This window comes from Hippopotamus amphibius, chromosome 11 (genome assembly GCF_030028045.1).
Source record: "Hippopotamus amphibius kiboko isolate mHipAmp2 chromosome 11, mHipAmp2.hap2, whole genome shotgun sequence".
NCBI classification, from domain to species: Eukaryota; Metazoa; Chordata; class Mammalia; order Artiodactyla; family Hippopotamidae; genus Hippopotamus; species Hippopotamus amphibius.
Genome location: NC_080196.1, coordinates 50,351,118 through 50,375,478, shown reverse-complemented (window position 1 = coordinate 50,375,478; position 24,361 = coordinate 50,351,118). Strand labels below are relative to the sequence as shown.

The window sequence follows — 24,361 nt, the reverse complement described above, 5'->3', positions numbered from 1 at the left end:
CATTTGCTATTGGCATTTGTCATCTACCTCTACAAAGAATAAATCATGTGCTGCTGCAGCTGCTGACTGTCAACACCCACCTGAAAGTTTTGTAGTATTTGCTGGCAAAAGAACCACTCCACACTGCGTTAAGCAAACATTTAAAGAGTTTATTGAGGAGCTTCCAGGTTGGTGAACCATAGGAACTGGGGAGAGTGGAAGGTCCATTCCCTTTCCCACATACCTTGCCCTATGCATCTCTTCCCTATGGCTGTTCCTGAGTTCTATCCATTTATAATAAACCACTGATCTGGTATTTCATCTTGTGGAACTGAAAATCACAGCCACAGAAAGACAGAGAAAATGAAAAGGCAAAAGACATTGTACCAGATGAAGGGACAAGATAAAACAACAGAAAAACAAATAAATGAAGAGGAAATAGGCACTCTTCTGGAAAAAGAGTTCAGAATAATGATAGTGAAAATGATCCAGGACTTTGAAAAAAGATTGGATGCAAAGATTGAAAAGTTGCAAGAAAAGTTTACCAAAGACCTAGAAGATTTAAAGAGCAAAAAAACAGAGATATGCAACACAATGACTGAAATGAAAAATACACTAGAAGGAACCCATAGCAGATTAACTGAGGCAGAAGGACGAATAAGTGACCTGGAAGACAGAATGGTGATCATCACTGATGCAAAAAAGAATAAAGAAAAAAGAATGAAAAGAACTGAAGACAGCCTAAGAGACCTCTGGGACAATGTAAAACGCACCAATATTTGCATTATGGGGGTCCCAGAAGGAGAAGAGAGAGAGAAAGGACCTGAGAAAATACTGGAAGAGATTATAGTTGAAAACTTCCCTAACATGGGAAAGGAAATAGGTACCCAAGTCCAGGAAGCTCAGAGAGTCCCAGGCAGGATAAACCCAAGGAGAAACATGCCAAGACATATAGTAGTCAAATTGACAAAAATAAAAGACAGAGGAAAGTTATTAAAAGCAACAAGGGAAAAACAACAAATAACATACAAGGGAACCCCCATCAGGTTAACAGCTGATTTCTCAGCAGAAACTCTGTAAGCCTGAAGGGAGTGGCATGATATATTTCAAGTGATGAAAGGGAAGAACCTACAACCAAGAATACTCTACCCAGCAAGGATCTCATTCAGATTTGATGGAGAAATCAAAAGCTTTACATACCAGCAACAGCTAAGAGAATTCAGCACCAACAAACCAGCCCTACAACAAATGCTAAAGGAACTTCTCTAAGCAGGAAACATAAGAGAAGAAAAGGACCTACAGAAACACAAACAAAACAATTAAGAAAATGGTAAATGGAACATATATATCGGTAATTACCTTGAATGCAAATGGACTAAATGCGCCCACCAAAAGACACAGACTGGCTGAATGGATACAAAAACAAGACCCATATATATGCTGTCTACAAGAGACCCACTTCAGACCTAGGGACACATACAGACTGAAAGTGAGGGGATGGAAAAAGATATTCCATGCAAATGGAAATCAAAAGAAAGCTGGAGTAGCGATACTCATATCAGATAAAATAGACTTTAAAATAAATGTTACAAGAGACAGGAGAGGACACTACATAAGGATTGAGGGATCAATCCAAGAAGAAGAGATGACAATTATAAATATATATGCACCCAATATAGGAGCACCTCAATAAATAAGGCAAATGCTAACAACTATGAAAGAGGAAACCAACAGTAACACAATCATAGTGGGGAACTTTAACACCCCACTTACACCAGTGGACAGATCATCCAGACAGAACATTAATAAGGAAACACAAGCTTTATATGACACATTAAATCAGCTTGATTTAATAGATATCTATAGGACATTCCATCCAAAACAGCAGATTACACATTATTCTCAAGTGCACATGGAACATTCTCCAGGATAGATCACATTTTGGGCCATAAATCAAGCCTTGGTAAATTCAAGAATATTGAAATTGTATCAAGCATCTTTTCGGAGTACAATGCTATGAGATTAGAAATCAGTTACAGGAAAAAAACTGTAAAAAGCATAAACATATGGAGGCTAAAGAATACGCTACTAAATAACCAACAGATCACTGAAGAAATCAAGGAGGAAATCAAAAAATACCTAGAGACAAATGAAAATGAAAACACAATGATCCAAAACCTATGGGATGCAGCAAAGGCACTTCTAAAAGGGAAGTTTATAGCGATACAATCCTACCTCAAGAAACAAGAAAATGCCAAATAAACAATCTAACCTTACACCTAAAGAAACTAGAGAAAGAGCAAACAAAACCCAAAGTTAGTAGACGCAGAGAAATCATAAAGATCAGAGCAGAAATAAATGAAATAGAGACAAAGAAAACAATAGCAAAAATCAATAAAACTAAAAGCTGGTTCTTTGAGAAGATAAATAAAATTGATAAACCTCTAGCAAGACTCAACAAGGAAAAGAGGGAAAGGACTCAAATAAATAAAATTAGAAATGAAACAGAAGTTACAATGGACACCGCAGAAATAAAAAGCAGCATAAGAGATTACTACAAGCAACTATATGCCAATAAGATGGACAACATGGATGAAATGGACAGATTGTTAGAAAGGTATAACCTTCCAAGACTGAATCAGGAAGACATAGAAAATATGAACAGACCAATCACAAGTAATGAAATTGAAACTGGGATTAAAAATCTCCCAACCAACAAAAGTCCAGGACCAGATGGCTTCATAGGTGAATTTTATCAAACATTTAGAGAAGAGCTAACACCCATCCTTCTCAAACTCTTCCAAAACATTGCAGAGGAAGGCACACTCCCAAACTCATTTTATGAAGCCACTATCACCCTGATACCAAAACCAGACAAAGATACTACAAAAAAAGAAAACTACAGACCAATATCACTGATGAATTTAGATGCAAAAATCCTCAACAAAATACTAGCCAACAGAATCCAGCAACACATTAAAAGGATCATACACAATGATCAAGTGGAGTTTATCCCTGGGATGCAAGGATTCTTCAATATACGCAAATCAATCAATGTGATATACCATATTAACAAATTGAAGGATAAACGCCACATGATCATCTCAATAGATGCAGAAAAAGCTTTTGACAAAATTCAATACCCATTTATGATAAAAACTCTCCAGAAGGTGGGCATAGAGGGAACCTAACACAACATAATAAAGGCCATATATGACAAACCCACAGCAAACACCATTTTCAATGGTGAAAAGCTGGAAGCATTCCCTCTAAGATCAGGAACAAGACAAGGATGTCCACTCTCACCACTACTATTCAACATAGTTTTGGAAGTCCTTGCCACAGCAATCAGAGAAGAAAAAGAAATCAAAGGATTCCAAATTGGAAAAGAAGAAGTCAAACTGTCACTGTTTGCAGATGACATGATACTATACATAGAAAATCCTAAAGATGCCACCAGAAAACTACTTGAGCTAATCAATGAATTTGGTAAAGTTGCATGATACAAAATTAACACACAGAAATCTCTTGCATTTCTATACACCAACAATGAAAGATCAGAAAGAGAAATTAAGGAAACAATCCCATTCACCATTGCAATAAAAAGAATAAAATACCTAGGAATAAACCAAACCAAGGAAGTAAAAGACCTGTACTCAGAAAACTGTAAGACACTGATGAAAGAAATCAAAGAAGACACAAACAGATGGAGGGACATACCATGTTCTTGGATTGGAATAATCAACATTGTGAAAATGACTATATTACCGAAAGCAATTTACACATTCAATGCAATCCTGATCAAATTACCAAAGGCATTTTTCACAGAACTAGAACAAGAAATCTTACGATTTGTATGGAAACGCAAAAGACCCCGAATAGCCAAAGCAGTCTTGAGAAGGAAAGACAGAGTTGGTGGAATCAGGCTTCCCAACTTCAGGCTATACTACAAGGCTACAGTGATCAAGACAGTATAGTACTGGCACAAAAACAGACATATAGATCAATGGAACAGGATAGAAAGCCCAGAGATAAACTGTGGTCAACTAATCTATGACAAAGAGGGCAAGGATATACAATGGAGAAAAGGCAGCCTCTTCAATAAGTGGTGCTGAGAAAACTGGACAGCTACATGTAAAAGAATGAAATTAGAACATTTCCTAACACCATGCACAAAAATAAACTCCAAATGGATTAAAGACCTAAATGTAAGGCCAGACACCATAAAACTCCTAGAGGAAAACATAGGAAGAACACTCTTCGATGTAAATAACAGCAAGATCTTTTTTGATCCACCCCCTAGAATAATGGAAATAAAAACAAAAATTAATAACTGGGACCTAATGAAACTTCAAAGCTTCTGCACAGCAAAGGAAACTATAAGCAAGATGAAAAGACAACCCTCAGAATGGGAAAAATATTTGCAAATGAATCAACAGACAAAGGATTAATCTCCAAAATATATAAACAGTTCATCCAGCTCAATATCAAAAAAACAAACAACCCAATCAAAAAATGGGCAGAAGACCTAAACAGGCATTTCTCCAAAGAAGACATACAGATGGCCAAGAAGCACATGAAAAGCTGCTCAACATCACTAATTATTAGAGAAATGCAAATCAAAATGGCAATGAGGTATCACCTCACACTGGTTAGAATGGGCATCATCAGAAAATCTACAAACAATAAATGCTGGAGAGGGTGTGGAGAAAAAGGAAAGCTCTTGCATTGCTGGTGGGAATGTAAATTGATACAGCCACTATGGAAAACAGTATGGAGGTTCCTTGCAAAACTAAAAATAGAACTACCATATGACCCAGCAATCCCACTACTGGGCATATACCCAGAGAACACCATAATTCAAAAAGGCACATGCACTCCAATGTTCATTGCAGCACTATTTCCAATAGCCAGGACATGGAAGCAACCTAAATGTCCATCAACAGATGAATGGATAAAGAAGATGTGGTACATACATACAATGGAATATTACTCAGCTGTAAAAAGCAATGAAACTGGAACATTTGTAGAGACATGGATGGACCTAGAGACTGTCATACAGAGTGAAGTGAGTCAGAAAGAGAAAAACAAATATTCTATATTAACACATATATGTGGACTATAGAAAAATGGTACAAATCAACCAGTTTGCAAGGCAGAAATAGAGACACAGATGTAGAGAACAAACATATGGACACCCAGTGGGGAAAGCGGGGAGGATTGGGGGGGGGGAATGAATTGGGAGATTGGGAGACCAAATTGTACACTCTAAATATATGCAGTTTATTGTAAAAAATAAAAAGTTAAAAAAATAAAAAATAAAAAAAGTAAATAAATAAAAGTTAGGCCTGATAGCAAGACCACTAGATATTAATGTTTGTTAGGCCTATCCTATAAAAAAAACCCACTGAATTATAATTAGATTTGGGTTTTTGAAAAATTTTATAAAATGCTTACCAGAGTCAGAATAGGTAGCTACACAGCATGTGTGGTGTAGTCGTGTTTGCTATTCCATTACCATGCAAATACTAAAGGCTATCAATTGAATGCCTGTTTCTGAGATGCAGGCAGAATTCTTAGGAGGAATGACACAATACAGTATTACCAGTCAGTGAACGAGCTAAGTGAACTATGATTGACAACAGAAATGAACACATCTGTAATTACCACCAACTCTCCTTCAGAGATGACCCATCCATCCCTAGAAACCTTGGCCTATAGGGGCATTTTTGATCCTGATAACGAAGATATACATTGAGTTATTTTTAGACACAATCTGCTGTGTGTCTAATCTATATTTCTCTCTCATTTTTCAGAGCTATTTCCTTCTCCCATTCTATTCTTTAGCCTAGTGCTTCGTGATCTCAGGCTGTTTCCTGTCAGCCCAAGTCCTCCTGCTGTAGCAAAACCTCCAGGCTTGCTCAACCTGGGTAACGCCTTAACTTATAGGGGAGACACACATCCTGGGCCTTACCTGTGACCTCAGGACTTGAGTATTAGCAATCAGTCAGCCAACATTGTAGACAAACTGAAGGCAGAAATTGGCATGGTATTGCCAAAGATGCTTACCTCTCTGGGAAATTGTAGTGTCCTTGATTGCTTTGTCCAGATTACATTTTTGAAACTTGGTTTTTCTTATATTTCATTCAAGTTATTCAACTACTATACTCAGGTTTTTTCAGGGCAAGACATAAGAGTACCTCAGCAAGTATTAGTGAATGAGTCAATAATTAATGTTCTTGCTCCTAAACTCCAAATATCACCAAAATATCTTTGAAAAATTTATTAAGTCCCTAACAATGCAGACTTCTTGGCATATACATTATAATTTAAGCAGCCCCCTCAATATCGGAAAGTGATGTGATTCTTATACTAAAAGTTTTGCTTTGTCAATTTCAAGCAAGCCAAGACAGACTTCTTAAAAAGCATAATAATTTTTGTTCCTAAAATATATTCTAATATCAGAGTATAACTCTGCCACAGAGCAATTCATGTTAATTATCTCTCCATTTAAGAAATGTTACAGTCTTTTCACAGTATTTCAAAGACTTGGATGAGTTGGAGTGTAAACATTTCATCGTGGGAACTTTATACAATCAAAGAAGAGAGGTGATTGACTGATATTTACCCAGGCCAATTGAAGTGGTTCTGAGTCAACCAGATGTTTTCAGCTGAACCATGCCCACAGATGCTATTGCTTCATTATTCTTTAATCTGGGGATTACCCCAATTGGCTAGCCTGGTGACATTTGAGTGTTTCCAATAAGCTTTCCTCTCTTTTGTTACATGCTTTGTAAAGGGCTCTTGTCTAGTGCCGGCCTATCTCCTGCCCTGGAGATGTTTTGAAGGAAGTTATCAGGGCTGTTTGTTTTTCCTGCTCTTGGATGTGGTCTTTGGTGAGGTCAGACGAATGGAATGAGTGTTGCCACAGATGACACTGGGGCTGTTTCCACAGCTGGCTGCAGAGAGGGGGTGGTCAGACCCTCACAGATGAGTTAGCATGTGGAGGTAGATGATAGAAAACATCTGTCACAACGGGAATGAGCAAAAACAAGGTCCCTTTGAAGATTGCCTTTGAATGATGAGGTGGGGGCTCTGCCTCCATAATGGGAATGAAGAATGTAGTTGTTGGCAGGCAGATAGCTTCGGGCCTGCTCTTGCGTGAAATAAAGCAAAAGTATACGTTGAAAACCCCTGAGTAGTCAGATTGCCTGATTCTGCTGAGCATTTATTTCCCCACCTATCGCACATACAATCTATGTGAAAGGGAAGGCGTGCAAAAGAAAAAGGTGGGAGGAAATCTAGGAGGAAAAACTGCTTCTGAATATTTTCTCTTGAATAACTTTAATACAATAGTGTAATTTTAGCTGGTGGTCAAAAACTCAGAAAGAGCATTTTTGAAATAAGTTTATTTTATGGTATGTGCAGCCCCATGTTATCTTTTACAGAAGTTCCGAAAAGTAATATACAAATGGTATGTCATCAAGGCCCTAGGATGATAAACACGTCAAAGTTTGATTACCAGTTAGCAGATATAAAGACATATTTGTTTTCCTTCAGGGAGCAGTAGGAAATAATAAAACAAAAACTTGGTGAACTATTTTTAAAAGAATGATACTAGTTTATTTTCTCACCCCATCTACCTTCAAAAATAAACTAAACATGATGAAATTAGCGTGTTTTTATTTCCTAAATAAAGTTGCTATAGAAAGAAAAATTTGACAATAGATTAGTCTGATAGCAAATAAATGCTGACAATTAGCAGATAAGAAATTTCTAGATCCCTTATTACATGACCCAAAGGGGTGCTACTGCCACTAACTCCCAAAACCATGAAATCATGCTGCTTCTGCCCTGACATGGACTACATAACAGATACCACGTGCCCTGCCCGCTTGTCATGTGTCTTCAAAATCTAAGCTCTTCGCAGGAGCTTCTGGCTAACACAAGTCAAATATCTACATCTTACAGCAAGGGAGTCTAGGAAATGTGGGTTTTTTTTTTCTTCAATTCTATATTGAAAAGGAAGGATTCACCTTGGGGGAAACTAATAATAATTAGAAAACAAATGTCTCCAGCCATGACTGACGGAGGCACCACAGAAAGTAGCTGGGTTAAGCCAATGAGGGATAACCTAACTAGCAGCCCTGAACAGAAGAGAGAGCATCTGGAGACATCTATGATCTGGGTTTGGCAAGAATTGGCTGTGCGGTTGTTCTGTGTGATGAGGGAAAAGAAGGCAAGGGGCTTCGAATTTTACATATTATTCCAAGAATGGGGAACAGAGGAGAAAGAATGTGCTCTGAAGATAGAGGAAGAGAAAGAGAATGTTTAAAATGAGACATGGTAGTTTTGAGGTGCCAGACATTCTGGGTTCAGTGACCAGCTGGAAATTTGGGTTAAGAGTTCAGGAAAAAGGCCAAGACAACAAAGGACTATTACTATCTTTAACACTTTTGACTAATTCCATAAGGGCTTAGAAAGTAGTAATATTTTGGAATTTTACTTCTAACACCTAACACCTTGTACGTACTTGTGGTATGTACACAGATGTTGACTCTCACTACTTTACAAGGCATTCAGCATCTTTTCCAGCACTTGCCTGCAGTAACCATTTCAAACTCATCAATTGGACATTATTTGGAGAGAAATGGAGGTTTCAGTTTGAGGGTTGCCATGCAAGTATGTCATAAGAGAAGAAACGAAATTGTCTTGGAGAGATTTTATGGATAAAGGCAGAAACTCTGTGGAGACTATTGACAAGGTGAACTAAGTATTACTGGCTGTTTGTAGTTATAACATATTTGCAGGAGGCATATTAATGTTACAAAGACTATTTTAAGCTGCTTGGCCCTCAGGTAGGAACTGAAAAGGGAATTAACAAAATGAGTAAGACACACATGAAGAATCTCTGTAGAAGCAATGCAGTAGAATAATTACTCAACTAGAGCCATGGCAGACATAAAAAGAAAAGAGCAAATGTTCTCATACTTGACCTTGGATATGATTCACCTGGAAATCTTATTGAACCGTGGATTCTGATTCAGTGGGGCTGGGGCTGGACCAGAGATTCCACATTAAGCTCCCAGATGACACTATCTGGGCTCGAACCACACTATGAAGAGCAAGGTACTAGAGAGTTTAAGACCATTCTATTAAACAAAGAAAAAGTCACACCCAATGATAGAGTATTCTTGTTTAGGGGAAATGCTAATAAATTCTAAGTGTAACTAAGTTTCTAGCACAAACTCTACGAAAAATAGAATACTGAAGGGTAGAAACGTAAAATTGGCTTTCATCTCATCTACTGGACAACTTGATGTACGTTAACTAACATCTCACATAACTCAGAATATATCTTGGTTGCATGCTACTATGTAACTTTTTTACCTTAGCATATGGCCATTCCACCAGGACATATTTTATATCAACATTAGGTTACGAAACATTTCATCAATAGTGTAGATACTACAGTTGAGATGTGTTAGTGACAATAGTACTGATAGAAAGTGTGCTATAAAGGGAGTAAATTCCTTCTTGCATAGGGTCATGGCTTCATACCTGTGTCTTAGGTCTTCTTGAGTTGGCAGCTTTAACCAGGCAAATTTCTAAAAATGTCTTAAAGGAGGAAACAAATGCCTCAGAAATGTCCTCTGAGGGACCACAAGACAAAGTGCATTTTGTAACAAATTGCAGGACAAGGAATAGCGGCTTTCCTAGTAATATCCAGAGTCAAGGTGCCTTGTGACATATTTCAGTAATTTGCACTATAAACAACAGCCATAAGTAGGGTAACAGACAGCTTTTCTTCTTGATCCCCCCACCCCGTGGTTTAAGAAATGATCTCCCAGGCCCGCTCACCAAAAGAAGCCTGCAAGGCCTTGAAAATGATTTGCAGCAGGGTTTTTTGGCTTATTTGTCAGCAAGGAGAAGTTTTTAATGAGAAGTTTTATGACAGCATGCAATCCTGAGCGCTAGTTAAAGTGAGACAAACATTTTACCAGACAAAAGACGCTGCCCATAAATATTCAGACCTCTGCTGGGAATCCTGTTTGCCTTATCATTTGGAAGAAGACTGGCCTGGAATCTTGCTTCTGATGTGCATTTTAAACTTTCTGTACATTGAAAATCAGCTTGGAGGTATACAGAGTGATGGCTGTACATGTGAATAAAGCATTTCTTCTCCATCACATGGCAAGGTTTGACAAGAATCTCAGGCAGATATAAGGCTATTAAAACAGTGTGTGGCATGGGAAAGCCCTCTCATTAAAAAAGCTTACACTGTGGTATATAAAGGAAATTTTGCAGCATTTGATTGGGTCCAGGTGCAGTGGCTCCAAACTTAGAGTTCCTTGGGTGATGTGCGGCCCTTAGAATTAGAAGCCCAGAAATTCTTCTGGTAAATGGCAAGACTGTGCAGCTGGCAGTGGTCAGAAATGGGCACTTTTAAAGGAAAGCAGAGCAATTGAGTAAATGGATTTTGAAGACCATCCTGTTGTCCAGTCAAGAAAGTGCTTTCGCCATTTCAGTTGAAACGTCTTGTCTAATTAAAGCATAGAGCTGCTATTATGTTTCATATCTTTTTAAAGTTGTGACAGCCCTGTCAGATGAGCAAGCGCATTCACTAATTTAGACATTCAGCACCACTATGACCCATTTCATGACGGACGCTGTGCCATTCTCTGAAACCCTTAGAAAATAAAGTATCATGAATGGCACAATGAACTTAGAATTCAGAGGAGAAATAAAGTATAATCATGATCAAATGCATGCCAAAAGCTAGGAGACAAGAGAGGAACAAATGACCACCAACCTGGGTCAGGCTCAGGAGCTGTCCTGGAGAATGGAGCATTTGATGAGAATCTTAGCACACGCATGCAAACCTGCTGGAGATGCCCAGGCAGACACACCAAGGGTGGGAGAGCAAGATGGGTCAGAGAAGGGTGAGTAGTTCAGTGTGGTGCAGGAGAGGCTTCATGTGGGTGGGATTTAGATTAGAAGGGTAAATTGTAAGCTATGGGATCTTAGTGGAGCATGTGTACCGTGCTCAAGGGGCCATCTTGGATCTACCTGCAGGATCCTTCATTGGAGATAAAACGTGGAAATGAGTACAAAGGCATAACCTCATGGGTGACCCTACTGCGCATTCAATCTGAACAGGTCAAGCAGGAATGGAAATTATTTTGGTCTTATAATTGATCATCCTATCTACCCTTATACTCCAGTGTACCTTACAGCAGCCATTGGCTAATTAGTGCCAGTGTCCTAAACATGTGACATTTCCTCTATAAGACAATAATTTTTAGATGCTAACTGAGTTGTAAGTGTGCAATCTAGGCTATGGTTTGGTAGAGAAGATAGTTTAACACAGTTTCCTTTGTATCCCCTCTTGGAACAAAAATTAAAGAAAATCATCTTTAAAGTGATTTTTTTTTTTTTAAGGTATGAAAATGGTTGGGAGCTGTTCTCCATATCGATAATATAATTTTCTATTATATAATATATGTGATGAGTAGATATCAGGAGCTTTTTTTTGTTCTTAAAAACATAGGGAAGATGGTGAAATATAATGTGATTAACCCATTCATTTAATAAGTGCCATAGCTTACTGGTCCTTAATATTTATTTATTTTTATTTTTCTCGAATCTCTAAAATTTTTTTCTTATTAGAAAAACTATGGAGCCTTTTTACATCATTTCCCTGCTCACGCATCTTCTTTTTTTTTTAATTGACATGTAGTTGATTTACAATGCTGTGTTAATTTCTGCTGTACAGCAAAGTGATTCAGTTATACATATATATACATTTGTTTTTCATATTCTTTTCCATTATGGTTTATCATAAGATACTGAATATAGTTCTCTGTGCTCTACAGTAGGACGTTGTTGTTTATCCATTCCGCATATAACAGCTTACAGCTCTCTTTAAACTAACTTTGGAACTGTGCAATGCACGTGGATGAGGAAGCCATACACCACAGGGGCCCTGCAAATGGAGACAGAGGGCTTATGTCGCCCCATCAGTTTTCCCACACGAATAACTTGATTCCTCCACATTGTCTACACCACACCACATGGGTTCTTACAGCACGTAGCTTTGTGTGCAGCGGATCCCCTGGCTGAGAGCCAACATTTGTTACCGGGTTGGGATGGGAAGCGAGGAACACAAATTCACCCTTTGTTGCTGAAGCCATAAGACTCTCTGAGGAGGCCCTGGGTCCTTCTGTGCACACTTCATGTTTCCATTGGCTCAGCAACTATAATCTCTTTAAGTAGAAATATGAAAATAAAAGAATACAGTAACCTACCTGAGTGATGAAATTCCTTTTAAAATTTCAACCAGGTATAGGAGTTCAACGATAAAAGAACTAATTGCTGCACATCCAGTCAACAAAACCATTTGAACCTTGGGCCCCAAGGTCTTCAAAATGTCAGCTTTCCCTCAATACTGTAATATATTTAAAAGCCATTGTACTCGATTAGAATTCTAAGGACACTTGTTAAAAAATCAAAAGTCACTGCTAAATAAATTTATTTAGTTTTAAGCACAAAACTCTAAAGGATTCAATAAAGCATTGTTGAGAATACTATTATCTATGTACCTGCTTTGGTAAGAAATACTTCCATGTGACGTATTTACTTTAAATTCTCATTCAGAATGACACTATTGTGTAAATAAACACTTAACCAGTAATTGAAACCATTATTCACAGTTGAATAGACAGGGTATAGAATTAGAGTTCTTTTAAAGGGGACTCCATGGTTAAAATGAATATGGCTTTAGTGATTTTAAATATTACATATTTTTAATAAAATACCTCCAATTAATGGCAACTGAACCCAAAAGCAGCATGAAATTGTGTTTATAAGACTGTAAGAAAAAACCTTCTATTTTTACAGTTAATAGATACTCTCATTAGACAAACTACATACAAAACTCTTCTAAATTTACCATGTAATGGAAAATGCCCTACTTCTAAACATGATACCCCAAACCCACAAGTACACACTTCTGGATAGCAGTCTGAACATACCAATCGAATCTAATTTGTCTAAACTTAGAAAAGAGAAACCCAGCTCTAGTTAACTGTATTTCCAAAATAAATAGCAATATCCATTTGAACTGAAAAATAACCAGATGAGCACTATCAAGTTATATAATATAAAATCAAATAATAGTCTTGCTTCCTTTCACTGATAAATTATCAGATTTGGGCAATTGATTTAGATGTCAGGTGTTTAAGAAACTGGTTTGTATCATAATCTCAGTGTAGAATCTAAGATGTGCTGTTGGTTGTATGGAGCAGAGAGTGGATGCATACTCTGTGCCGTTTTCTAATTATTGTAATTTCAAGTCTTTCTCATTTTGTGTAAATGGAGCTTGTGAACATAGATTTGTGCACACCAGGATTTCTGAACCCTAACACTAATGTTTTGGGCTGGATAATTCTTTGTCGTGGAGCATGGTCCTGTGTGTTGCAGGATGTTCTGCAACATCCCTGGCCTCTACACACGAGGTGTCTGTGGCACCCCTTCCCCAGTTTGACAACTCAAAATGTCTCTAGACATTGCCAAATGTCCCTTCTAGCCACTGCAGAATCGCCCCTTGGTGAGGACCACTGGCGTGTGCACCTACACCAATACCTTTTATTTTGATAATTTCCAAAAATATGCTATGGTGGCATTAGTAGAACTTTTTACATCAAGTGAATTTCAGATCTCACATCTAAGGATGTGGTGATTGCAGATATTAATAAATGCACACGTACGTGAGCACAACCATGGCCTTGAAACCGAACTGCCCCTTGTGAGAACAAGATTTTTCAAAATCTTTAGATTGCTCCATTTTGACTATTAATCTCAAAATAATATTTCTAAGTACCTGATGATTTGAGTTTTTCATCATTTTCCAACCAATATTTATGAAGCATATATTACATGCCTCCTCCTGTAAACAACATCATGACACTGTAAATAGACACTTTGAAAAAGCAGACATGATTTCAGCCCTTTGAGAATGAACAATCTAAATTTTAAAAGTTGGTAAAGGTTAACCATTTTTAATTTTACTGAACAATTTGTGGTGCCGATATATAAAATTAATTCACAAATACTATTTTGAGTATCTACTGTGTGTAATTCCTAATTATAGGGGTGACAAAAGGTGTGTCGACATTACCCTCACCCTCTTGGAAGGTATACTGAAAGAAGCAAGTAGGGGATAATAAAGGGAAGGCAGGATAGCGGCTAACGTGGGGTCTCTGGGCAGCCTGGCTTCTTCTACACCTGGTTATTCACATTCTCCCAAGCCTCCAGCGTTTGTTGGAGATCATTCCAGAATGCTTCCAGAGTGGAAGTTATATCTACCATATCATATATCAAGTATATATATATATAGGGCAGTCTCTCCAAGTTGGAAATTCATCAGGGTAGTTGAGGATTAATGAGTGTTTCTGAGGATGGGGAAATCTTTCCCAATCCTTTTTTTTTTCTCGCCCCAAGCAGGCCTTCTTAAACCTCACCAAGCAGCCCTGCAAACAAAACAAAATAAAACCCATGCCCACACCAACAAAGGAAAATGTGAAACATCTCTACATACACAGCACAGAGTGTCACACACTCACATAGCAGGCACAGTATTTGGATAGCTGTTTCCCAAGTTAAGTGAAATACCTTTATGCCATTTATATTATGAAAGCATTGTTGCTACTGGAAAAGCCTTTATACTAACAAGTTTACTTGTAAGGGCATATCATTCTCTGTACTTCACATGTGCTAAAAAAAGTCTGGTGTACATAAAGTCCACTAGATATTTATTCTAGAAATATTAAAACCTGAGAGGCAGAAAACACAAAGATGAGAAAGAAGATGAATGACCCTAAATCACATTTTTTAAAATCATGTTGAATGGTTACTACTAACACGTGCTATGGTTTTGCATGTGGCCATAGGAAAAGAGCACAATATAGGCTGCAAATATAGTTTTTTGAAAGGAACATAAAGATTTCTTTTTATGTTTTTTCTTCTTTTTAATTTATTTTTTATTGAAATATAGTTGAATTACAATGTGTTAATTAGTGCTGTATAGCAAAGTGACTCAGTTATACACATATATATACACATTATTTTTCATATTCTTTTCCATTATCTTTTGTCACAAGATAGTGAATGTAATTCTCTGTGCTATACAGTAGGACCTTGTTGTTTATCATTTCTATATATACCAGTCAGGGCTGTAAACATTTTGACCTGCAGCATCTAAATTGGACAAGAGGGAAAAAGAAGGTGATATTTCTTTTCCTTTTTTTTAATGTTATAATTTTCCTACGTTTTATTAATACAGTTACATTTCTGTGATTTCAAATTCAAGGCTCCCTAAGATTCCAAACAGGAAGAATTCTTAAATGTGCTCCAACATGAGACATACGAATCAAAAAGAAACATGTCAGGTCATCAGACTGAGGCCTGAATTATTCAGATAATCGCCCCATTTCAGCTCATCAAAAATGCAAGCTTGACCTCTTTGCATTTTTAAACAAGAAGTAATATAATTATTACACAAAGGCTTATGCCCTATCACAAGATTGGTTTAAAACAAATAATTGAGAAACAATATAAATAAAATAAGACCAAGTGTTTGTTACACTGGCTTATACAATAGCAGTTTATAGACAGAACACAATTCTCAAACTTTAGGGGGCATCAGAATCATTTGGAGAACTTATTAAAACACAGATTCCAGTGCCTGAAGCCCAGAGATTCTAATTTAAATTCTTGATCATACTTGGAGTGGCACTGGCCTTAGAATATTGACAACCACAGAACATTCATATAGGTAATTCTCATTGTAGTCCATATCTTGGCATTAATGTAGGTTTTAAACCAGCTCTGTGTATTCTTGATGGGAGGGAGCTTTACTGGCATTTCCCCCAACTTACTGATGATCCTATACTTCCATTGGAAACTTAAAATATTGATGAACTCTTCTAGACTTAAAATTTCTTTCAAATATTGGCAGGAGGTTAACAGCACAGATGGTTTTCTGGCCTTAGGTCAGATATATTTACTCCACATCAATGATCTTTGGAAACTTTATCCAAAATCCTGTTGAAATTGTTTATTTCAGAATTAGGGTGACCAGCTCCACCCTACGACTCTTGAGTGTGAGCAGATTTATTTTGCAGAGGCCGTGGCTAAAACAGACCAGACATTCCCTTCAGCTGTCTGGTCATTGTGCTTTTTAGTGGAATTACAGCATGTTACAGTATTTTTCTTTGCAGCTTAAACATTGAGCAAACCCAGACATCCAGAGATGCTAAAATGAAAAATCTGTTTCCTCTTGCTTTGCCATTTGCCAAGCAAACTCTGTCCGACAGCACATTCTATACATTTTGAGCAAATGAAATTACCCTTAATGTGTTGGCAACATCTGTCACAGAACACTCTTCAGTCTATGGCTTAAATGCATTGGATAGGAAAGGGTTTGACAGTATATTTAATGAGGCACAATTTTAATTTTGCCTTAACAACCAAAGGTTTTTCTCTTTCTTTTTTGTTATTTTTTTTCTTTTTTCTCTCCCCCACACTTTTATATGTCTTATATGATACAGAAGAGATCCTGTAATTGAATTGCAATTGATGAACACAGTGGCTGGTGAACCCCACTCTGTGGCGCAGATAACCAGCACTTCAAACTCCCCATGTGTCTGTCCCTGGTAAAGTGCCAGCAAGACAGTGTGTTTCCCCAAGGGCTTCCTGTCTACTGTTTCCAACTTACACATGCTCGTAAATTTCTTCATCCCTTGAGACTCTTAAGAAATGTATGATTTTAATCATTTATGGGCATCCTGTATTTCTTGAACATTCTTACTAAATTTGAACAAGAATGTATGTCCTGACGTGTCCTCCTCCAAAAAGCCTTAGTTTGTTGTTCATTTTATTTGCAATAACTGGACTGGTTAGGAATGTTTCTCTTACGTTGTCTTCCAGCCCATTCCCAGTGCTGCTATTTCCAATTCTAAATGGTGACACGTCCCTCCCCACTCTTCCCTTTGACTGTCAGCTTTCTGGCTTACACACAGAAGCAGCGCTCACTCTGTGGCATCTGTAATCAAATGATTCCCCAAGCACTTTCTGTGAAAAGATTCTCTAAAGAGACCAGACGATCCTTACGAAATTAATTTCAAATGCAGGCATTCAGTCCTTCCACTCTTACCATGCATGGATTTTGATTTATCTGTCTGTCACAGGCTCACCTTATCTCATTTACATATTGCCACCTCCAAAAAAGACTTAAGACTACCTCTCACACTACTGGGAGTGAGGTCACCCCTAGGGCATTGAGAGGAAAGTGTCCTGGCCAAACACAATTTGGTTTTTATCTCTGATAAATAATGAACAATTCTTTATGCAACTAGGGCAATCTGAGTAGAATTGTGGGGTTTCTGGGATAGTCACATGTTAGCTGTGTGTCAGAACCTCTAGGGGCAAAGATTCTAAGAAGATAGCCTAAATCTCAAGTTCAAGAAGAGTATTGAAGTCTTGCACCTGCTAAGGATTAGAATGTTGTGAAAGTGCCACATTTTGGCTTAAAAAAAATGCTTCAGGACTTCTATCTTAACTCTGAGATTATTCTATAGTTTATCCCAAATTGATTTAAGAAGAATCTCAGGTCTTCTCAAAGTATTTACTGCTAGTTTGATATGACAAATACCTGAAATAAACGCTAGTAAGTTTGGGTTTTTTTTTTTAAGGAAATAATAAAGATGCATTTGTTATATTCAGGCAGCAGGAAGAAAAAGTGTTGTCTCTGAATTATAATTAAGTAAAAGCTTATCATGTCTCTCATTCGAGAAGCATTCTGATGAATGACAGCTTATGACAGCATCAAGAAATTCAAACAATGCAAATACACAGCTATGTCTATTTACAAGCCACATATCATAAAATAACATATGTTTTGATTGATTCTAGCTCAAAAGTCTAAATGTCTTTGAAATCAAAGCTAGCTCTGTATATCAATCATTTGCAAATACATGGTTCAGTTTCTATTTTCCTTCCATATTGATGAGGAGGAGCCCACAAGGAAGGCTGAGTGACAGCTTGAGCTTCTAATAGGTATAGTCAGGGAGCTAGATTTGGATAACAGTGCGAGAAACTGATAATCCTGAGCTAAGGCATTTTAGGACACGCTTGCTTATGGGTAATTAGTTTAGGTGCTGAGATCCTTCCATCCACATGACTCTGACTTATTTTTATTTCTTCAAAAAGTTTATTTATATGAAAAAAGTCACATGGTGAGCAAAATAATGTTCACATAAAAAATAGCATTCAGATTCATAATCATTTTGCTACCACCACCACTAGGTATTTAAATGAGTTACTATAGCATGAGCTTCTGCCTTTATTACCATCTTTAAAATAAAGCACTGGAATTATACAGTCTCAAAGATTCTATCCAACCCTAGCTTTTCAATTTTTTTTTTTTTTAAAAGATCTTCCATTCTCTAAGTTAGTCAATTAAGCTGGAATTGTAGGATAGTGGAGAGGAAGAGGAAGGGAAGGGTAGTATGGCCTGGCTCTGGGCTTCACAGACCATGTGACACTTTGTATATGGAAAGAAGTTGTTTTGTTTTTAATGTCTATTATTTCTTGCATATCCAATGATTATGATAAATCAAAAAGCATATTCTAGAAGTAGGGCTTATCATGATGAAACACTGATATTTTTGCATTTAAAAAATTTCAGTGCTGTTTCATTTGACCAGCTTTTAATAGAGTTCAGTGTCCTCCGGGCTTGTGTCAAAAGCATTGGTAGAAAGAAAGAAGGTCAAAAGATTAGGAGGAAAAAATATGGGAAATAGTAGCTTTGATTTTTATAACACTTATGTTAGATGTGCATATGTCCTTTAAAGATATCCAGTCAAGAAACCCATCTGGACCAGCATTATCCCCCTGGGGGAAGGTTGTATTGAGGTGATCAAGAATGATCTGTATAAATCATGGATCAATGACAAAAACAAAAGTTTTACTCAATAGCAAGAAAAGTTAGAGAATTTCCATAGTATTTCTACTTTTCAGTCAGAGAAGTTTGTATTTAGAACAGTGAGAAAGGATATAGCTGATGTCTTAGAATACATTCTACATTGAATATTGGAAGTATAAATGACATCACAGATAAATCACATCAGAGATAAAAAAGTCACTAATGTTATATATTTAGACAAACAGAACGCCATGGATGGCTACAAAGATCACACATGGTGCAGGTTAGCCTTTTTAGTGAGAAGGAAGCACGTATGATGTCAACACAGATTATTTTTTTTTAAAGTTCCCTTGGTTATGGAACATGTTTTCAGATGGATGTTGTGTGTGCTTGTAGGGTGCTGTGATTACGCCAACAATGGACCATCCTATGTCAATGCAGCCAGCAAACATGATGGGCCCCCTGACACAACAGATGAATCATCTTTCGTTGGGCACAACAGGAACGGTGAGTGAAGAGTTTGTTTCCCTTTTGTTTTCTTGGACTTCATCAGTAACATGCAGGACTCGCTGTCCTTACTGGTGTCATCAGCAGAACTGATTCTGCACCACTGACTAACATGCCTTTTAGGTCCCACTGTGAATAAGCTGCCCTTTGCATGCACAGTTCCAGGGCACATTTACTCACTTTGACAAGGCTGAAGGTTCTACTGCATTGCGTTTAAATTTGCATTACTTCTGGTTCCTATGATACAATGCACCAGGTATGTCTGTTTTAGACCTTGTAACTTAATATGCTTGAGCCTAGTTTTTCTTTCCCAGATATTTACCACTTCAGCTCACAACATCCCCAGGTTATTCACAAGAGAGGGGCCATCCTTGATTAGAACTAATATTCAAGGCTTTTTTTTTTACTTTCAGTGTTTAAAGCAACAAAAAGTAATTGAGAACCTCACATAATTGACTTATTTTAATCTTTCTTTTGAATATGTCAACAGAGATGGCGTTGAAAAAAAGAAAGAATCTAATGTACCTGATTTTTTTTAAATAGGTAGATGTGTTTTTGAGTAGCCATTCTTTTTCCTTAGGGCACAAAAGCATATCCAAAATGCCCATTGCAGCATTGCTTTTATATCAACACAGCAGTTGAAATCATCGGCAAAACTTTGTTTTTTAAAAAATCCTTTCAAAAGCAATTCCCCAAATGGTCAGGAGGACAAATGTCTAACACAATGTGGAATGCTCCAACTTTATTATCGAGAACAATGAAAAATATCAAAAACAATCTCTCATGTAACAGTATTAGTTATCATAAATGTTAATGTAATTTTGTCATTTTTAAAGATGAAAAAGGAAAACATATCTTCTTCTGAGTGAGACACAGCTTTAATACTATAGGAAGAGCCTGATGGAGCCCTATTGCCTTTATCTGTCCTCAGGAAGATAACATCTCCTGGTCTCAGTGCCCCCCTCCATCCACTCAAAGTGCTGAACATGGAGATTGATGGGACCCCTTCAACCATGTGCCTCCATGACTCTATGCATATATGTCTCATAGTTACCACTTCTGTGCTTCTTCTCAGTTATGCTGGGATCATCTCCAAACATCTATGTACACTAGGTACATTAGCTATACATTGGAGATTTTACCTTTTACCTAGCTTGCTTGCTACATACATGTGTTGAATCACAGGCTTGTGAGGATATAAGAAGTTTCTGACAAGTCCACTGAGGCCTCAGTAATCTGCCCTAAATAGGAGGAAAGTCTATATACCTAATGGAAAGATCCCCACTGTTTCAATAAAGAAATTTAGTTTTTTGAACATAAACAAAGTACCCATCTAGAAGGCCTCAGTTGCTGAACCTATAAAAAGCAGTTGATGATACCTTATGGGTCTGAAAGCTTAGACTAGATCAAATGATTCTTTAGGTCTCTGAACTAGACTTTTAAAAGTCATGTCGAAAACTATGTTTAATTCTACAGTATGGTACAGCTAATATTCATTAGGGATGTAGAATTTGAAGACACTTTCTACAGCTTTTAGCAATGTGTGAAGATTATTTGTAGTCCCTTTTCTCATTTATTAATAAAGCAGGTCCCAGAACAGTATTGGAAGGCATGAAGTTTCTCATGTCCCACTACTGATTTCCCTTTATGTCTGCTTTCTGCTACTTTAAGTGATCACAAATTATGAATAAATGAAGTAATGTACTTTTACTGTATTGAATGATAATGTGTAATCTGATAAAGCAGGGAGTGCAAAGTGTAAAAAGAAACACTATAAATTCTACTCATTTGAATCAAAAGCAAAGCCTGCTGACTGGCTGAAATTCAAGTTTGGAGGAAAGTAGGAAAAATATGACCTAAGTTAATTGAGAATGTGACTTAATCCTTTAACAAATTGAAAAATAAGCTCAATTATATAGAACAGTTTCAGAATTACAATACTTACTGATTCAATAATGTATATTATGACTAATGTTTGGGCATTTTCAAAAAGGATACATTTATACAAGACCACAATTTTTGTCCAGCTGGTAATAGCCAAATTATTCAATAATGATATAGACCCTTTTCTTTCTTAGAAAGCAAAAGTTTTCAGCATGTGGCTTATATTTAACATCAAATTTCTTCTAGCTTTTTTAAAAATTATTTTCCTCCTTCACGTTTGGACTAGTGCTTAAATATATTTTAAGCTTTGTGTAAATTGATGTTTTGCAAAGATTTAAAGTTATCTAAGGTTCTGAAAAGGCAGAGAGAAAACAGTATTAATTTGTAGATTTATTCAACAGAATATCACTGACGATGTTGGGTGTCCAGCATGAAGTTATACTTTTTTCTTAAACTGTCACTCTTATACTTTCATATGATATCTTAGATTCATTTTATCTGAATTTTTGATTGGTATTTAGAGTGGCTCTTATCACTTGAGGTTGGTTCTTTTATCAGATTTCACTACCTTATTACATCTTTTCAACTCACTTTATCCATTTCTGGGAAGGTGGCCTGGTGTTGAAGAACAGTGGGTATGGAAATTAAAAGTTGAGTTTAAAGCCTGGTTCTGCCCCTTATTAGCTGTACATGTTTAGGCAGGTTATTTAACCTCTCTGAACTTTTGTTTCCTTTTTTGCAAAGTGAGAAAAATAATATTTATATCCCAGGGGTGTTGTGAGTGTTAATGGGATGAGATATTCCAGTTTTTCAAGAGAAGCTATTTGAATTTTAATGGGAAATCTCCCTATATTTGAATATTGGACCCAGTTTGTCCTAAGAGCTCTCGGTTTATGACTCCTGCCCAAGGTTTTCCTAATCCTCCTCAGACCTCTCTGACCATTGCTCCTTCTTTTCCTTCTTAGGCTGCTAAATAGGTTTTTAAACTTATTTCTCATTCATACCTGATTTCCTTAAGCAAGCTCCTCTACTTTGATGGTTTTGAGCTCCGCCTTCAATGCCAAAGACTCTTATATATGAGTCCTCAGGGCTAACCTCATCTTAGAATTTTAGACCGTTTTAGAATTTTAGTCATTCGTCCAACCACTTGCTAAATATTTCCACGTGACTCTCCCTCCGACATCTCAAAGTCAGCGTGACCCAAACCAATCTCATGAGCTTCCCGAGCTTTCTCCCCACTGACCCCTGGAGGGTCCTGCTCCTATTCCCTCTCAGGCTGACCCCACGACCACTCACCCGGGGAGTCCAACACTATAGGACCCAGTGTAGACCCTTTCCTTCTCAATCCCCACCACATACAGTTACTTTTTAAGTCCCATAGACATCTGTCAAATACATCCCTTCCTTCACATTCTAGAGTCTTCGCCCTGGGCCTCCTTTAATTATAATAGTCCCCTAACTGTTCTTCCTGTTTACCATCTCAGTTTACTCCAGTCTCTTTGCCCCCATATTGCCACAGCCAGTCAGTCTAAAATTCTCTGACTATGTCTCTCTCCTACTGTAATTTTCCAGAGGCTTTCATATGTCTGAGCTCACTAAAATTCTGCAAAACAAGGTGTGAACAGTGACAAGTCAAGATTAAGACAGGAACCTCAAGTCCAGAAGTAGTTTCCAAGGTCAGGGCAGAGAGACCCAGGGAGTGACCAAAGCAGACAGGTTCAGGGCTGATGGGACCTGGAGCTGGATTAAAAGTTTCTATTTCCAGAAGGGGTGCCTTAGGTCACATGCTGTGCCCCACTTTCTTTTCTAAGACCCCTGGGTAAAGGAAGTGTACTGAGCCAAAGCCTCTTTTTCATCTTCATAAAATTAGATATATTTGGTCCCCCACAACCCCACATTTTGAGATGGATGCCATGTAGTTTAATTAACCATTCTTTGCCATTTGCCACCTCAAATATTTATTGTTTAATTCTTTACCTATTTTTAAGCTGGACAGAATCTGCAGGCCTTAAAAGAAATAATTTATGCAAGCAGGATAACTGTTTTATTCCAGGGCTCTGCTGACCTTGAAGAATTCTCTAGCTTTTCTGCATTTGTTTATTTTTTGTCACAGGATTCCCTCAAGAACCAAAGCCCTGTTATCCATAACTTCTTATCAGTCTATTGTAAGCTTTCACAGAAACCACTGGGGATTTTACTGTATTATGAGAACCTCCAAATTGCATGACAATCTTGTCTTACAAGTTTCTTATCTCCTTTTCATTTGTTTGGTTGGTGGTCACCAGTGGCTTACAATGTCACCAGAATCTGTTGAAAGAAATAAAAAGGTTTTGTTCTGCAGGCTTCTTATCTGCAGTTCTGTTTGTGTCTCCAAACACTGGTGATTTGTGACATCACTGGATTTTGGTGGTGTAACCACAGCCGCTCACAAAGATAATCTTGTAATTGTTCTTGACTTGTTCAACATGATTCTCTCACACTTTTCAGTGACACCATCCCTCCTGTATTGCTTTGAAATTCTGACGGCATCAGGTGAAAATCCTGAGTTGTTCATTTTGCTTTAGAGATTGTCTATTTTCAGTTATTATCCAGAAATATAAGTATTAAGACAGAGTGATTAAAAACCAATACATTATGTTAAATGGACTCATGATTAGGAAACAGTATCATAAATTCATAAGTGGTCATGAGTACATCTCCTGAAATGATTTTTCAGGGAAGAGTATCAATCAATTAAAAATGGTTAAATACAAGAAAGAAAATACGGATGAAAGGGAATCACTTTTTAAAATTTGTTTAGTCTTGTAAGATAAGTGAATTTTTGAAGTTAGTCTTACAATATAAACAATAAACAAGTAGGCATTAAGTGAAAGTCTAGTATTACAAAAGTTTATTTGCAAACAGTAAGCTTTTGCTGTTTAAAAAAATGGATTCTGAATTCCAATAAATTAGCAAAAAGTACAGAAGTCCCAGTATATAAAATGCCAAAGAACATGTACAGATAAT

At 37.2% G+C, this 24,361-nt stretch overlaps 1 protein-coding gene across 7 annotated transcripts in view; it reads left to right on the top strand.

The window, feature by feature from the left end:
- Positions 1 to 24,361, top strand: part of RBMS3 (RNA binding motif single stranded interacting protein 3) — a 707,061-nt gene that overhangs the window by 609,453 nt on the left and 73,247 nt on the right. For all 7 annotated transcript variants that reach the window (XM_057698459.1, XM_057698462.1, XM_057698461.1 and 4 more), the window contains one exon: positions 19,361 to 19,471. In XM_057698459.1, the coding sequence (XP_057554442.1) occupies positions 19,361 to 19,471 (111 nt within the window). The remainder of the gene's footprint in view (positions 1 to 19,360; positions 19,472 to 24,361) is intronic.